Source organism: Poecilia latipinna, unplaced genomic scaffold, assembly GCF_001443285.1.
Source record: "Poecilia latipinna isolate Pla-1442-1.1 unplaced genomic scaffold, P_latipinna-1.0 Scaffold334, whole genome shotgun sequence".
NCBI classification, from domain to species: domain Eukaryota; kingdom Metazoa; phylum Chordata; class Actinopteri; order Cyprinodontiformes; family Poeciliidae; genus Poecilia; species Poecilia latipinna.
Window position 1 is genome coordinate 30,917 of NW_015112950.1, and position 16,917 is coordinate 47,833.

Sequence of the window (16,917 nt, forward strand, 5' to 3'; positions counted from 1 at the left end):
ACTGAACTGTTAGCTTCCTGAGGACATGCCCCTGTTGTATATAACAATAACAATAAACAGTTAAGAAATGAATTACATCAAATTACATCAAAACCAATCATAACATTTATAGTAGTGAAAATTTATGAATAGCCAAAACTGATAAACATAACTTTCAAGCTGCTAAGACGCGTTTTCAAAGGAATATTTAAGTAAACATTATTCTCAACTTTGTTCCTGAGGATTTTTACTCCTCAGGAACAATCGTCTGTTCATTTCAAAGTTTGATATTGGACTCACCTTTAGAATACTTGGTCAACTCTAGTTGCACAAATTATGAAAAACATGATATGGAATTAATTCATTGGGATTGTGCATGCAAAATAATGGAACAAATACTACAAAAGCAATGTAGAGAAATGTTAACACTTGAGCTGTGTCCGAATTCAGGGTCTACATCCTTCGAAGGCCAGATTTGTAAGCCGATTACGTCATAACGTGGCGACAAGGCCTGTCCGAATTCGAAGTCTCCTTCAAATGCAGCCTTCTTAACCCAAGATTTGACGGATGGGTCCGGTGTATCCTTCACGGCCCACCACATCCCATGATTATTTTGCTATATTACACTTTAAATGACACAATGTGATTTGGTACAACGTTTTTAGGCGAGAATTTAAGTGTGTTTCTTTCTGCACTCTCTGCTTCACGTTGTCATGGTTGCTAGGCAACATGAGTTACGCTGGGGTCAGGGGGGTGAAGGCTAGACCTGTCCGAATTCACAGCGTTTCTCTTCCGGTCATTATTTATTCGGGGTCCTTCGAAGGATGCAGACCCTGAATTCGGACACAGCTTTAATCTGCATCAGCACAGGAGTTCCTCTTTGAGTTCCCTCTTTGTTACTGTGACTTCAGGACACTGGGAGAAGAAGCTGTGGCTCACAGCACATCGTTCCCAGCACAACTCAAGATGGATGAATCAAACTTCACAGGGTTCAGTTCTAACAGCTCTTCCGCTGGATTACCTCAACACTCTTGGAATCAACGCGGTCTGATCCCTGCAGTGGTATTAACTTTCTGCTATCTAGTTGGAGTTCCTGGAAACATTGCTGTGATTATATTCAAGCCTAACTGGGAGCATCTGTCCAGAACGACCCAGAGTTTAATGATGAATCTGACCATTTCTGATCTAATGTGTCTGCTTACCCTTCCACTGTGGATTTACAACGTACTCCTTGGATGGACATTCGGCCTTGTAGCCTGCAAAGTTCTATCATACTTTGTGTACTTTACAGTTTATGTTAGCCAAATGACTGTGACTGCGTTGAGCATCCAGCGCTACATTGTTGTTGTGCGTGGATGGAAGTGCGATATACAAAAAGGTGTGCTGGTGTTTCTGCTTTGGCTGTCAGCTTTTACTTTGTCCATTTATGTTTTGGTGACTGAACAACTAACGAAAGAAGGACAATGGATCCGCTGCATACCCCAATATTCTTCTGAGGCACAGTGGCTTGCTGTGCTGTTCACAGAGATCTTGTTTGGACTTGCTTCATGTTCACTTGTCACATTATCATACATATCTCTCAACAAAAAGGTTAGGAGTTCAGCCTTTTTTAACAATCCACAGACAAGCAGGCTGCTTATTAGCATTATTTTAAGCAATTTTATTATGTTTTTTCCACTTTATATGGTCAATATGCTGGCTGTGTTAGGGATAATTCTTAAAAACAAGGAGCTCCTGAAGTTTTGTGTAGACAGTTGGAGTGTAGTCAAGTCATTTACATTTACAAATAGTACCATAAATCCACTCTTGTATGCTTTTATTTCTACTAAATTCTGTCCTTGTTGCACAAAGAACTCACCCAATACGGATGAGAGAACTTCCCGAAACACCTGACATTGCTACAATTGCAGAACTTTGATGACGATAGTGACAAATGTCACTTTTCTCCCCCAAAAAAACTGAAATAAGTTTGTTTCTTTTCATTTAAACTGATGTCACATCTTCTACTATTTCCGTTTCATTTTTTTTCTGCAATTGCATGAACCAGGAAGTTGATTTTGTCCCTTTGTTTATGTAAAATTTATCAAATTACACTTTATATAATTGTATCACTACATTTGGTTTACCAATTACTTTTTTACCCATTGACCTTTGCAAGTAGTATTTTAATTTGTTGTCCTTATACGCCACTTTTTTCTATGCTCACACTGTTTAGACTGGTATTTGAATTTCACCTGTATCTATATTTACTGCTTGTTTTTTTTTAATGACTTTTTCAAAACATACATATAAATACATTGCTTTCATATTTGCTCTCTTCTTACTCTCAATCACAATGAATTTGTACTGAATTCTGTCTAGAAAACATGGTGAAATTTTTAAATAAATCTTATGTTGAAATATTTCTTCCTTTCAGAGAAATAATTAACAATGCATACATTCATATTGATTTGGTTTATTTATTGTCCCAATTCAAATCAAATACTTGTTATAAAACAGTAGAAGTTCTCCTGTAGGATAGCGATAGGTAAAAGGTTTGTTATCTACATAAATCCAACTAAAAGCATCAAGTTCAGAACCTTGCAGCAATTTCTCATGCCTAGCGTGTGTGGAAATTAAAACTCCTTTTTGATAAGAAGACATCCTCAACAGTGTCAGTGTACATAATAAGACGTCACAACTAACTTAGGCTCTGAAAATACAGAGTAGGCAAACAAAGAACTCAGAGGTCAAATACATTTTTAGCTACATAGGTGCTATTTCCTTTTACCATGTAGGTCTCACAACACATGCTTCATTTCTTGGCACAACTGAGAAAGGAAAAGCAAGATGTTTTTCAGTGAAGCACCCAAATCGCAACTAGATTTCAAACACTTATATTGCCAAAATTGTTTTGTAGTTTGAGAAGTACTCACGCAGATATAGCCCTCTGTTACCACAGTTATAGCCTCAGCTTTAGGTAAATGTGTTGATAAGTAAAAAGTACGACCATATTCAATAAATTAAAATTTGTGCTCCGATGTGGCTCGTTTGTTAGATCAAAGGTGCCTTATGATATTAACAACCTTTAAGCAGGTATTTAAAATATTATTTTCTTTTATCCCACATTCCTGTATCAAAACGATTGTTTTTAGATCAGTCTCATATGCCGGTAATCTATTTTTAAATGAGTTTTCATCACATGTGAGTAGAAAATCCTAATTAACAGAAATTAAGGCTTGAAAACTGTCTGTGTAAATAATCTGTGTGTAATTAATGTTACAATGTGATTCACTTGGTGAATTAAGTTAATAAAATAAATGTCTTTTGAAAAAACAATGACTGTAGTATCTATCTATCTATCTATCTATCTATCTATCTATCTATCTATCTATCTATCTATCTATCTATCTATCTATCTATCTATCTATCTATCTATGTAATCATGGGGCATTTTTGTTTGTAGTTTTGTTTAACAGCATTGAAAATCGACTCAAAATTCTGTTTCCGACTATTTACCAAAGATGGCATATAAAAGTTAGGGTAACACTTTATTTGAAGGGGTGAGCATAAGACTGACATGACACTGTCATAAACATGACATAACATCTGTCATGAACATAAAGAAGTCTTTATGAATGTTTATAACTGTTGTCATGAAGTGTCATTCGGTAAATAATGACACTTTTAATGCAAAGTTGCTCTGAAAGTTGCATTAAAAGTCCATTAAAAGTGCCAACTTTGCATGATTTTGTAAATTATGATGATTTAATGCAAAGTTGGCACTTTTAATGGACTTTCAATATTATGGACTTTCAGTATTACCCCTGTTAATGGAAGATGGTATACTCCAGGAGCATTTGTCTCCTTTTCTGCTCCACCTTGCTGAGACACACCCAGAAAGGCAAGTACCCAAACAATCAACTCAAATTGAACCAATATCTAAATCAGAAACAAACTGACATCTTCCCCCACATTCTCTGAACAGGAAAGATGGCCAGTCTCCCTACCCAAAAAGAATGTTCACTAAATGTCACAATGTAACTGAAATAAAGAACTGATACAAAACACATTTAGACTGTAAACAAATAACATAATATCAATAATCAATATGGGATGGAACCCCTGGTCTTCATCACACATTGACCGAATACATGGTTTAGTATCTTGCTTGGTCTATCTGCAAAGTACTTGTTTCTAACTCAGGTGTAAAAATAGAGATGGTTTCTTCAAAATCTACTGTGACTTCATGCACACTCATGCAGCTATTAATAGAACAGCTGTACATTACATATCATCGTCACATTCTCACAGGTCCTCTTTGACTTCCCACTAGACATTTGCAAGCATCAACTGTTAAGATTGGACGGAGACAAAACAATGGATCAACTTAATTTCACCGTGGCCACTTTAAACGTGTCTTTCCCGGGACATCTACCACATTCCTCCTGGTACTACAATGGTCTCGTCCCTGCAGTGGTACTCTCCTTCTGCTTTGTCCTGGGAGTACCTGGAAACCTCGTCGTCATTCTTCTCAAGTCTAAATGGAAGGAGATCTCCAGTCGGAGCCAGAGTTTAATGCTGAATCTGGTCATTTCTGATCTGCTCTGTTTGCTGACCCTACCACCAAAGATATATGCTTTGTTATTTGACTGGAAATTTGGCTTGGTGGCCTGTAAGACTCTGAATTATCTTATGTACACCAGCATTTATGGCAGCCAGTCGACTGTGACTGTGTTAGGCATTCAGCGTTACCTACAAGTGGTCCATCAGGAGAAGTGGCATCAGGGACAAAAACGAGTGCGGCTGGTTCTACTCTGGCTGGTCGCCATCATCCTGTCCATCCCTGTTTTGGTGGTTTGACAGGTGACAACAAACCAGCAGTCGACCGTCTGCCAACCACGGTACTCCTCTGAGGCACAATGGGTGGTTGTGTTGCTAACAGAGACGCTGTTTGGATTCGTTTCTGTGTTGCTTGTGGTGATTTCATACATTCGTCTAAACAGGAAAATTAAACATGGCATGTTTTTCAACAATCCAAAACCAACTTGGCTGATTACCAGCATCATTGTGAGTAATTTTGTTCTCTGGGCTCCATTTATTGTCATAAATGTACTCGGTGTGGTGGCTATTTGTGCCAAAAACAAAGGCTTGTTAAATTTTTGCTCAAAGACGTGGGACCTTGTTAAAGCTCTTACAGAGGTAATTAGGCGCTTAAATCCTCTCTTGTATGCCTGTAACTCGAGAAAAATTATGACAACATCCTATATATATATATATATATATATATATATATATATATATATATATATATATATATATATATATATATATATATATATATATATAAAAGGACCATATTGTGTGATCTATCTGGCAATTATTTCAAATCGTGTGTGCGTTAAATAATTCACTTTTGACGCTGGTGGGAGAATATTTGTTTTCTAACATAACCTTGCCTAGCAATATATACTAACAAGAGCTGGTTTCTGTCTCTGCTCATAGCAGAACAAAAAAGACTGTACTCTTTCTCTTTAGGTTGCAATGCTGACGTGTTAAAAATAAAGTGTAACTCAGTTCCTGATGTGCTTTCCGGAATGATGTATATAAATATGCATTTTTTATTTTCAATGTTCATTTGTGGAATGTAAATTGATGCAACAAAAATGTTTATGAAGTCTGTCTGTCATACATATTCCTAAAAACGACCATTTTCTATAAAAATACAGACTGATTTTTTTATAAGCCTTAATTTCTCTTCGTAATGAGAATTTTCTGCTTACTGCTAATGTTAAGATTAAAATGTTAATTCAGACAAATAAACAGCATTTTTAATATAGATATGTGTGCTCAATAAAATATGTTCAATACCTGCTTAGAGATTGAGATTTTCAAAAGCAACAACAAAAGGCTATTTTTTTTTTTTTTTTAAATAACATGAATATCAACCTGACTAAGAGAAGGCAGCATTTTCATTTGGCTATTTTCTCTCTTTAAAGAAGTAATTGGCAAAAAAAGAAAAGAAAAAAAAGAACTACTTCCTTTTCACCATTGGCTAAAACTGCTCTCCACACAATCTGCATACAAGCATTGATGTGCAAAAATCTCTATCTCTGGATTTTACAGTGGTGGTAGAGACAAACTAACCCAACCTAAATTAGTGCAGCTGCGCTAAAAGGCAGTTCTACCAAGCACTGACTGGAGGGAACTGGAAACAAATCTTCACTATTTGACTGACAGCAGACATGGCCCATTTTAGAGGCCGTATCTGCTGACATAAGAATAACGATTCTTCAATATGTGCTTCTAAGAAACAGGTCACATGTTAAACGTGAATGTTTTTCCCCTGAAACTTTATTTCTGGTGGAAGTCGTCTTTATTTGGTGAGCAATATTTTTGCTTACCACATAATGCAAACACAAGAGAAGGTTTCCTCTCACTTGTGGCTTGCATATGTCACACAAACCACGAGGTTGTGGAAACTTGTCAAAACTAAGACTTTAACGTTAATATGTTAATTTGTAAGCACTCATGCACGCCACAGCCAGAAGATCTGTGCTTCTTTTTCTTTCCACTGGTTTCAAACAAGTTACAAGAATAAAAACACCTGTAGAACAGGACAAAAAAATAAAAATATTATGCCCTGTTTGTTTCTCATCTCAGATTTTGGAGGAAGTATTTAGTTTCACTTTTACAAAAATGTTTACCAGAGATCCCTCTGTTTAACAGCATTCGCCACATAGCAGAATAGCAGATATTTTGTTAATATGCCCAGTACTAATACAATGAATTCACTCAGTGTGCCCACCTGCCCACTCCATTCCGTTCACAGCGCATTCATGTTGAGAGAGGCAGGAAAGGATTGTGCAGACATGATTCCTTCAGTAAAAATGAAAAAGTCCAGCAATTTCAGAACACTTCAAAAGATTGAAAAAGGTTGGACAAGATGTTTGACATTCAATATAACAACTCAGAGAACAGAACGTTTTTGAGTCACCTGCTCATGCAGCTGGGTGTCAACAAAGCACCTCCCCTTCCTTTTTAGAGAAATGCAATTTGTTCATGATCACAAGTTTCCCTTTTTTTGCCTCCAAGTTCTACTTTGACTGGGCATTTGACACCTATCGCTTCATGTTAACCCCCATCACTTGTTCAGAGAACAACTTTGCAGACAAGGTCCGGCATGGAGCAACTCACTTCCACTGTGGTCAACGCTAACTTCTCTACTGCAGGACATTTGTCGCCGCACCCCTGGAATACCAGTGATCTTGTCACCGCGGCGGTGTTGTCCATCTGTTTTCTCCTGGGAGTTTCTGGAAACATCGCGGTGTTAATACTCAAGCCCAACTGGCAGAATATGTCCAGTATGAGCCAGAGTTTAATGATGAATCTGGCCATTTCTGACCTGCTCAGTCTGCTGACCCTTCCACTGTGGATATACGCATATTTGTTTGGCTGGAAATTTGACCTGGTGCCATGTAAACTTTTAGCATACGCCGTATACTGCAGCATTTATGCCAGCTTGCTGACTGTGACTGGACTAAGCATCCAGCGGTACCTTGTCGTGGTGTGCCAGAGAAGGTGTCAGCAGGTAAAAGGGAGAACGCTGCTGTTCTTGTTCTGGTTGGTTGCCAGTATCTTGGCCATCCCTGCTTTGGTGGTTCGGAATCTGCAAATAAAACAGCAATGGATTAGTTGCCAAGCACAGTATTCTTCTGACGCCCAGTGGGTGACTGTTCTGCTGACAGAGACTGTGTTTGGATTCATTTGTTTTATTCTCGTGGCATTTTCATATGTTTGCCTACAAAGAAGGGTTAACCAGTCAGCCTTTTTCAACAACCCACAGACAACCCGTCTATTAACCAGTATCATCGTCAGTTTTTTTGTTCTGTGGGCTCCATACCATTTAATAAATGTGCTGGGAGTGGCAGCAATATGTTTGAAGAACAACAATTTGCTCAACTTTTGCCATGAAACCTGGAGTATTTTTGGAGCAATGACATTCATAAACAGTTGTCTAAATCCACTCCTGTACGCATTCACTTCTCATAAAATGTGCAGTTTTTGCAGAAAAACAGAAGAGTTGCAGCAGAGGTTCAGAAATTTCCAGACGGAGATCAGTACGATTACAGAAACTCGATGACAACAATAATATGGTTTGACACCTTTCATGCAAAATAGAAATGTTTCTTTCACAGGCAAAAGCATTTTTGTGTTATCTTTTATGTGCAATGTCAGATTACTTTTTTCAGAGCTGGTTGTAGAGCACTTTTGTTTTGTTAATCACTTGTGAAATTAAATCCTGGCACAAAAGATCTTTATGAAAATGTTACTTGGTCTGAGGGATTTTTGTCTTATAATTTTTTTATTTTTTATTTTTTACATAGAACACAAACTCTTTCAAAACTTCTATTGTTGTTGTTTTTAACTAAAATCATTTCGTGTATAGCTTCCTTCCTGTGTCAATGGACCTGAATCTGACTTGGACCAAGATAGAAAGACTAGAATGTTTAGTGGAAGTAGTCGAGGAATTAGGCTGGTTGAAAGAAATAATGCATTTGGTCATGTCAATCTGTTGCAGCTAACTTCTACTTTGGCGATCTGTGACATTTAGGATTTTGTGAACGAAAATGCCAACAAGGAAGCACAGTGACAATGATGTTAGAGAAGTGATTCTTTATTTGCATGTATGTTTTTACCTATGTCTAGCACAAATCGTGTTGCTCTGGACATCCTCATCACAAAAAAACAAAAAAAAAAACAAAGTGCAGTTATTCAATGATACCTTTGATAATACATGAAACAACAATAAGCTCATGACAAGCTTGGTTATCACGTTAACCAGTCAGTTAAAACACTATTAACTCTAAACTTAAATTTCAGCAAATAATTCAAATTCTAAGTCTAAATTCAGACTGACAAAGAAGAATACATTACTGTAGGTTGCATTTACAGTTTCCACCTTTGGAAAATAAAGTCACCTAAAATATATTTTAACAAATAACACATGCAAAGATAATTATATTTTTAATAATCCAAACAACAACAAAAACTAAAACTAAGGAAGGGCTTAACTGCCAATAACAGATATTTTACTCTCTTTTTATGATGTCCTAGGAAATGTGTCAGCTGAACCGAGCAGGCAGTGATAGAAAACAACGATGACTGAATTGCTTATTCAGATAAAGAACAACTAGAGTTGGTTGATCAAGTTTCCAGCTCTTATCACACAAGTGCAATCTAACCAAGCATTTTTCGACTGCATGACAAAATTTAAAAACCTAACCAATGAAATCCAGCCCCTTTTTAGTGGTTGTTCTTTTTTTTTTTTTGTTTTCTTTTAAATTCCTCTTAACTTGACCACTTTACTTCTGTGACAGCACATTTAGCACTTCTAACTGATCGATGCATCATGGATAATAACTCCAGCATGAACACCTCTGATTTCGTTCTACCTCCTCGCACCTGGGTGCATAACGGACTGATCCCTTCGGTACTGCTGTCCTTCTGCTTTCTCCTGGGAGTTCCTGGAAACATCGCAGTGATTCTTTTAAAGCCCAACTGGCAGAACATGTCCCGCCTGAGCCAGAGTTTGATGCTCAACTTGGCCATTTGTGACCTGCTCTCTCTGCTCACTCTCCCACTGTGGATTTACGCTCTGCTCAACTCCTGGATATTCGGCCTTGGAACCTGTAAGCTTTTAGCTTTTCTCGTGTACTGCAGCCTTTACGCCAGCCTGCTGACTGTGACGGCGTTGGGTGTCCAGCGGTACATTGTGGTGGTGAACCAACAGAGATGCGTTCAGGTACAAGAATGTCACCTGCTGGTTCCATTGTGGTTTGGTGCCATGATCCTGTCTATCCCTGCTTTGGTGATAGAACAGGAGGAAACTAACGAGAAGTGGACGTACTGCTACCCTCAGTTTTCATCTCGGGCTCAGGGATTGGCAGTGCTGCTGGCAGAGACCACATCTGGCTTTGTTTCCATTTTTGTCGTGGCCTATTCCTACATTCACCTCAACAGGAGGATTAGACAGACAACCTTCTTCAACCATCCACAGACGACCAGGCTGCTGACCAGCATCATTGTAAGCAATTTTGTTCTGTGGTCTCCTCTTCTTACCATAAATATGTTGGCCCTGGGAGCTCTCTGCTTCGAAAATGACAGCTTGTTGAAGTTTTGCGTGGACATATGGGACATTGTCAAAGCAATGGCTTTTCTGAATAATTGCATTAACCCACTGCTGTATGCCTTTAGCGTCCATAAAATGTGCAGAGCCTGCATGAACCAAGAAGAACTGGCACAGCCTTCACAAACACTGAATATAAGTACAGTTGCAGAAACTATGATTATCAAACCAATAAATGAATAAATAAACGAAAGCATAGTATTACCGATAAAAGTGAAAGAATGATAAAGTCATATGAAAGTAACATAATGTGTTGTCTTTTAGGAACTCTGAGATTGGGGCTGTTGAAGAAGCTAAATGTAAAATTTTAAAAGAATATCAAATGCACAATTTTAAGTTATATATTTTTTTGTCTTCTTTTTCTTTTTATGTAAACAGGAAAACATAAAAAAACACTTTAACATCCATACTAGGATGATCAGGTGGTTGTAATCTGTCTACTATTGTTTAGGCTGTAACAATATTCAGCTTCTGAGACGCGACAATACAAGATACAAGGTTTTCACTGAGTACAGTTTTCACAAATTACAGACTGTGCATGAAGTAATCAATAATCCTTGTTGAATATTCCAGCCCTGATATAAAACCAGTCCATTTATTTTGGGTTTTATGCTCAGAAAGCATGTCAAATTCCACTTTTATTTTTCACAAGTGGAATAACTGCACCATGAATTTTGAACTATGTTTGAAAGAATCTCTATTGAGTGTAAAAATATTGTGTTGAGGTTTGCTTTGTCTAAATTCTGTTGGATGAGACGCAGTCTAGACTACAAGGTTTTATTTAAAATGCTGATAGAAATTAGGGTTGTCAGTAAAATTAACAGGAAAACGTATTATCTTAGTCTCTCTACCCAAATCTGCCATTTAAAATGTTATATTAACATTTTATTTCAGTCATTCAGTGTAGAACTTGTTGACTATAATTGAAGTTAAAGATCGCAGATGTTTACACTCAGCCTTTCTTAGTAAAACAATTTATTTATTTTTTTAGATATTTGTACCAATCAGCTGAAGCGTTTTATCCTTCACTTCATGTCTTCATCTCACTGACTGTACTGTATTAAACCACATATGTATACTTGCATAATGCCTATAAACACACACACACACACACATGCACACGCACACACACACGCATGCTGACATACAGCTCTGTTCTGGAGACACAAACACTCTGAGACTTGGGCTTTTTTTTTATATAACCCTAACTTTTTAGAATTATATAAAACACGATGGAGTGTCACAGTTTTGTGAGCTATTGATCTAGAAATGAAGCAGTGGATTGAGCTGTGGTTTACCCAAGATGCAATGCAAACCTTGTGGTTAAAAGAGTATTTTTTGTTAGAGCATAAATGATGTGCTTTTTCTGATGTGACCTATATTTTCTCAGCGTATGTTTTCAAGAGTTGGCATGGCTTTGTGTGACTTCATGTGGTTGTGGAGGGCGCCACGCTTCATCACTGCAACATGCTAAAAACTGCATTTCTGTAAATGTGAATTTAAGATCAATTTAAAAAAAAACATTGTTTCATTTTTGTCACTACATTCAAAATACATGCAATGTTTCCACCTTTCAGCTCTGCTTGTTTGTTCTGCTTTACACTCAAACGTAAGGGTGAACGCTGCCTAGCAACCGTTGCAGCCAGATTGCCAGTGTGTGACTGTAGCATCACTGGCATCATTGTGGTGGACTGGTTTAAGAACACAGCTCATGTGTGATGATGGTAAACTGACTGGATTTATTCACTTTGAACTGAGAACTGAATATTTAAATTTGAACTGAGGCCAACATTTACTTTTGCTTTATTTAGAAGAACACATATCTGATTAGTGTATTAAAGCTGCAAAGTGAAGCAGTTTTTGGCATTGTCTTTTTTGCAGCATGAAGGGTGTGGAGACCCAGTTAGGATTTTCATTTCCTACAGGAACAGGTGGCGGTTCTGTTCCTGTTGGTGGAGCTTTCGTTACTGAGAACTGTGTCTTATGAACAGTTACGATGTTTGAAAAGACACTTTTGAAAATGAAAGTACAATAAAAGGCTGTAAAAAAAAAGGCTGACCTCCAGAAACACATGGTCTGTTTGCTGTGAGACATGCAAAGAAGCGCAGGCCAAAAATGGCAGCAAGTGTTTGATGTGGAAGTTAGAAATAGAAAGAGAGAGAGCTGATTCAAAAAGATTGAGGACCAATTAAGGACAACGAACATATCTGTTGGCCTAATTCAGACTTTTACCCTCAGGCCAGTATTAGAGAGCGCTAATGGCAAAATCTAGTCAACTGAACACAGACGCCGTTTCTGTCCGCAAGCCGTCTGTCTGCTGAACACAATGAGTACCTGCTGCTCATCTTGAGACAAGTCAGCATATTTGCACCTGCACAGGAGGCCTTTACTCTCCTTATGTAGATGTTTGCATGTACATAGTGTGTGAGAGGTATGGTTCAGTGATTCAAAAGATTTTGAAGAGAAAATAGTGAGTAATTCTGCTCAGAACCACTTCATTCAGCCTGCCACAGCCGGCGCCAAACATCAAACAAATGCCAGTGGTCTCTTCCCAGCTGACTACATTGTTTTTGTTGTTGTTGTTGTTGTTGTTTGCCAAGCAATGACTGACAATCTGAAAGGGGCTTATTGTCCAGAGGATCCCACAGCGCATCACACTAGATTCAGTCATTCAACCAAAAATTCACACTTTGATGGGGACATGCTAGCTAGTTAGCTTGCTTGTTACATATTTGATCATCTTGAAAACTTGTGCTAACTACCTTCACCATCAGTCAATTTCAGCTTTTTTTTTATTGCACAGCTTAGCTTGCTTAAAATACTCAGTTTTATTTATGCATGCATTTTATTTGTTTGCTTGCCTTTTTATTAGATTTTTTATATGCTTTAGTTAGCAGTTATGGCATAGTTACTTTGAAAAAGTAACTTTAATCGGATTACTGATTACTCCTTGAAAAAGTAACTTAGATTACTGATTACTTGATTTGGAAAGTAGCTAAATTAATTTAAAAATAACTTTTTTTATTTCTAGTTACTTATAATCGCTGCTAACAACAACGCTCTGCCACCTATGAAAAGTACATTGATTGCAAGTTGTTTTATAATGATAAAATGATAACATAATTTTAACCCTACCCTACCCTAACTCATAACCCTAACCCCACACCTATATGGTTGAACTGAAGGGGAGTACAAAAAAACTTCAGTATTTTGTGTGTTCCAGTATTGTCTGGAGAACTATAAACAGATTTGCAACTGGAAGCCTGCACCTACCGTCTTTACATTATTTGTCATATTTGCATACATAAGGTTGAGGGAAAAAATGGGGAAAATTTAAGCCCATTTTGTCCCTATTCTCAAGAATCACTGGGGTGTTTCCACGTTTATTGCGCTGTTCATATTATTAGTCTCTATGTTTGCAATTTGTTTTAGCGCAACGCGAAGCTCGACGTCATTCACATGTAATATATTAGCTTGACATTAACAAAAACACAGCGGGATCATCCGGGAAATGATGGACAATTAGACTCTGACTAAAACCAACTGTTTATCAGACAAATCCTGGGGTTTATGTCTGTTTATTTCCAATCCCAAAAACCGCAACACGCGACTCATTAAATCTTCAAGCGACTTCAGAAAAAAACAAAAAAACAAGCCGAGCTGCTTATAATAATTGGACTTGGCGACAAAAACTAAAAATAGTTCCTGTTTTTCCAGCAACAAAATGCGCATCTCCCTCTAACCCCCATTGTTTATGTTTCTGTCGCTACTGATACCGTCGCCTAGAAACGGCGGCCACTCCTCAAGACGTGTAGTGGAAATAAAAGTAAATTACAAAAGAAAATATTAACGCACAGTAACGCAAATTGATTTCTGTGGACAGTTACTTACTACATACGTAAATAACGTAGTGACGTCACTACGATATTTACGTATGTAAATAACGTAATAACGTAGTGATGTCACTACGTTATTTAAGTATTATTTACGTAATTAACTGCCCACAGTTACTTACTACATACGTAAATAACGTAGTGACATCACTTAGTGACATCACTAACTGATGTCAGTAAGTGATGTCACTTACTGACATCACTGTTAGTTAGTTGTTTTATTTATTTATTTATTTATTTATTTATTTATTTGTGTGTGCATTTATTTATTTATTTATTTATTTATTTATTTATTTATTTATTTATGTGTGCATTTATTTATTTATTTATTTATTTATAAGAATTGTTTTTGCCATCCCAAACAAAAACCTTTTCCTGTTGTTTTGTGAGGTGACTCCAGTTCACTTTGCTGATGAGAAGATTTTTGAAAAGCCCATAGAATAATTTATAATTTCGTTATGACAACTTGACATTAACCAAGAAATCATGATCTGACATAAATTTGTTATAAAACTATTACTGATTAAACTTTAGGTTTAATAACATAAAGCTACATAATTTTTAACGTGTAATCAGTAATGGTTTTATAACAAATTTATGTCAGATCATGACATAAAATTCCCTTCAAATGTTTTTTAAAGGGAAATGTAGGGAATGTAAATGAAGATAACATGTTGCCTTTTTTGATACTGGGATAAGCCAAAGCCCTTGGAGAGAACCCAGATTTGCATAGGAATATTGTTGAAACTCCATGCAGAAACATCCAGTGGTGGATCAAATGTGCATTCATGCACTCTTTTTCGAAGGAAATGTAGTGAGCCTAATTAAATGAAACTAAAATGTTGCCTTTTTTTGATACTGGGATAAGCCAAAGTGCTTGGAGGGAACCCAGATTTGCATAGGAATATCGTGGAAACTCCATGCAGAAACAAAGTGTTGGAATTTGAGCCTTGGTGAAAAGCACCAGTGTTGTGTGTTTTGCAACCCCATCTTGAACTGCTCTAAGGGGCAACAGGCATCGGTTCATATCAGTTTTGGTTCTTCACTGAGATATTGGCTCATCTCAGTGGAGGGACAATCGTCCTTGTCAACCCTTGCTGAAGAAAAGAAGAAGGTCATACTCTGAAGTTTGTCCTTGAGAGTAGCCTTGGTACTTTTGGCATTTTGTTTGTGTGAAGACTTACGTTGCTCACATCTGTTGTCTGACAGAGTCCTTGGGGTGTGGTCTTGTTGTAAACCTTTTTGTTGGACTTTCTCAGCATGCTTTAGCAAAAAGCTGTTTTGCTGGGTCAGAATTTTCTTCTTCCCTTCTAATGTCCTGTAGGTTTCCTTCAATACAATCGGATCCTTTAACTTCAAATTCAAAGCAACAACTTCTTCTAGAAGCTTGTCGTTGCTTTCCTCCAGTCTCTGAATTTCTTCCTGTCTTGTGTTGTATTTTTCCTCCAAGACTTTTTGCGATTCCAGTTTCATTTTCAGATCATGAACTTCCTGCTTTAACTTCTGGTTTATCAAACGATCAATCTTTATCTGTTTTTCTAGGTACTTATTATCATCTTCAAGACCTTGTGTGTTTTCTATTCTCATGGCAATTTGTTTGACTTCTTTAGCCAAAGTTTCATTCTCTTCCCGGATAGTGCTGACTGTTTTGAGAAGTCTGCAAACTTTGTCAAAAAGTTTGCAAGTTTTGTTACAAAGTTCCTTCTTAAGATTTCTGCGTGGGAACACGAATCCTGAAATCCTTCCAAAGTCAAACATTTTCAGCTTTAGTTTGATGAGCAACTACTTTAGACTAAAAGGTTTGCAGCAGTTTCTTTAAGCAGACACAAAGCGATCTCCTTCAAAGTGAGGTAAAAGGAATCTTACAATAAAGTCAAGAGTTCCACCTCTGTGATGTCAAAGGACTCTGTGACATCATTGTTGACATCATTCTTTAGTCCCGTAGCCATGTCAACATGATGACCTGACAACATTCTGACACGCTGGTTCACCTCAGAAACTTTTAGTGATGTGTGATAAACTGTTGATAAAATAAAACACCTTTTGTCTTAATATAATTTCGGTAACAACCATTTTTTGCCCTGTGATAAAATTACCCATTCAAACTAAAGGGAGCCATGGCAACGTACATATTAAACAGCAGAGAATAAAATAGGTTATTCTCGAAATAGATATTCATGAAGATTATTAACGACTGGAGGGTTAATATTGAGTGTCCCTTAAATAACATGAACACTATATGTCTGTTTTTAATGTGTTGTTTTTTTTAATTTCATAATTTTAATATATAATAAAACGATAAGAGAAATGAATACTGATAACCATCAGAAAAGAGTGATGCATATTAAGCTAACATAAAGAATATAACTTTAAATTTGATCATTTTTCATTGTTATAACACTAAAAGGCCATAAAATGCCAGTAATTATTTTTTTTGTGTTTTTAAATAGATATAAATTATTTAAAAAAAAAACAATTTTAAAACATAACATAGACATAACACCCCCATCTCACCTCAAAAGAAAACATTTTTTTTTTATATGATGAAATATTCTGTAAAATGTAATTCTGATTTAATTGAATCTAAATCAAAATCCCTAATAAATAGTCCATTGTAAAGGCTCAGAAATAAACATCAACAAAGAAAAGACAATGGGGAAAGGTGATGAGCTCATGACCTCATTGCACATCCTGTAAACAAATGACTGTTAGAGCTGAATCATTCGGTGTTTACACATATGGAAAGACCCGGTCTGCAAAAATATCCATTATGCCTGTTTGAGGCTCAGCAGAGAGGTTTCAGGAAAAGTCAAAAAAGCATTGTGCTCATGTTGCATCGCTGTAATCACCTAGGATACTCCATCAGGTTAGCAGCAT

General features: G+C 36.9%; 3 protein-coding genes and 1 pseudogene across 4 annotated transcripts in view; all 4 read left to right on the forward strand.

Annotated features, from left to right (window-relative positions):
* Window positions 1–2,381, forward strand: part of LOC106949265 (C-C chemokine receptor type 8-like) — a 5,982-nt gene extending 3,601 nt beyond the window's left edge. Inside the window, exon 2 of one of the 2 annotated variants that reach the window (XM_015035394.1) lies at window positions 891–2,381. In XM_015035394.1, the coding sequence (XP_014890880.1) occupies window positions 891–1,872 (982 nt within the window). In that variant the 3' untranslated portion in view covers window positions 1,873–2,381. Of the gene's footprint in view, window positions 1–883 lie in introns of both variants that reach the window. The other variant, XM_015035395.1, reaches the window with a different exon arrangement.
* Window positions 2,382–4,307: 1,926 nt separating this feature from the next.
* Window positions 4,308–5,217, forward strand: LOC106949264 (C-X-C chemokine receptor type 4-like; annotated as a pseudogene).
* Window positions 5,218–6,631: 1,414 nt separating this feature from the next.
* Window positions 6,632–8,258, forward strand: LOC106949261 (leukotriene B4 receptor 1-like). The gene has a single exon (XM_015035391.1). It carries the CDS (start codon window positions 7,142–7,144, stop codon window positions 8,099–8,101), a length of 960 nt encoding a protein of 319 aa, XP_014890877.1. The 5' UTR covers window positions 6,632–7,141; the 3' UTR covers window positions 8,102–8,258.
* A 127-nt stretch (window positions 8,259–8,385) lies between these two features.
* On the forward strand, window positions 8,386–10,365 carry LOC106949262 (leukotriene B4 receptor 1-like). The gene has a single exon (XM_015035392.1). It carries the CDS (start codon window positions 9,371–9,373, stop codon window positions 10,328–10,330), a length of 960 nt encoding a protein of 319 aa, XP_014890878.1. The 5' UTR covers window positions 8,386–9,370; the 3' UTR covers window positions 10,331–10,365.
* Window positions 10,366–16,917: the final 6,552 nt, after the last annotated feature.

What these genes read in the sequence shown, in the direction of transcription:
- LOC106949262 (XM_015035392.1), top strand. Translation starts at nt 9,371, where the DNA reads ATGGATAATAACTCCAGCATGAACACCTCTGATTTCGTTCTACCTCCT.
- LOC106949261 (XM_015035391.1), top strand. Translation starts at nt 7,142, where the DNA reads ATGGAGCAACTCACTTCCACTGTGGTCAACGCTAACTTCTCTACTGCA.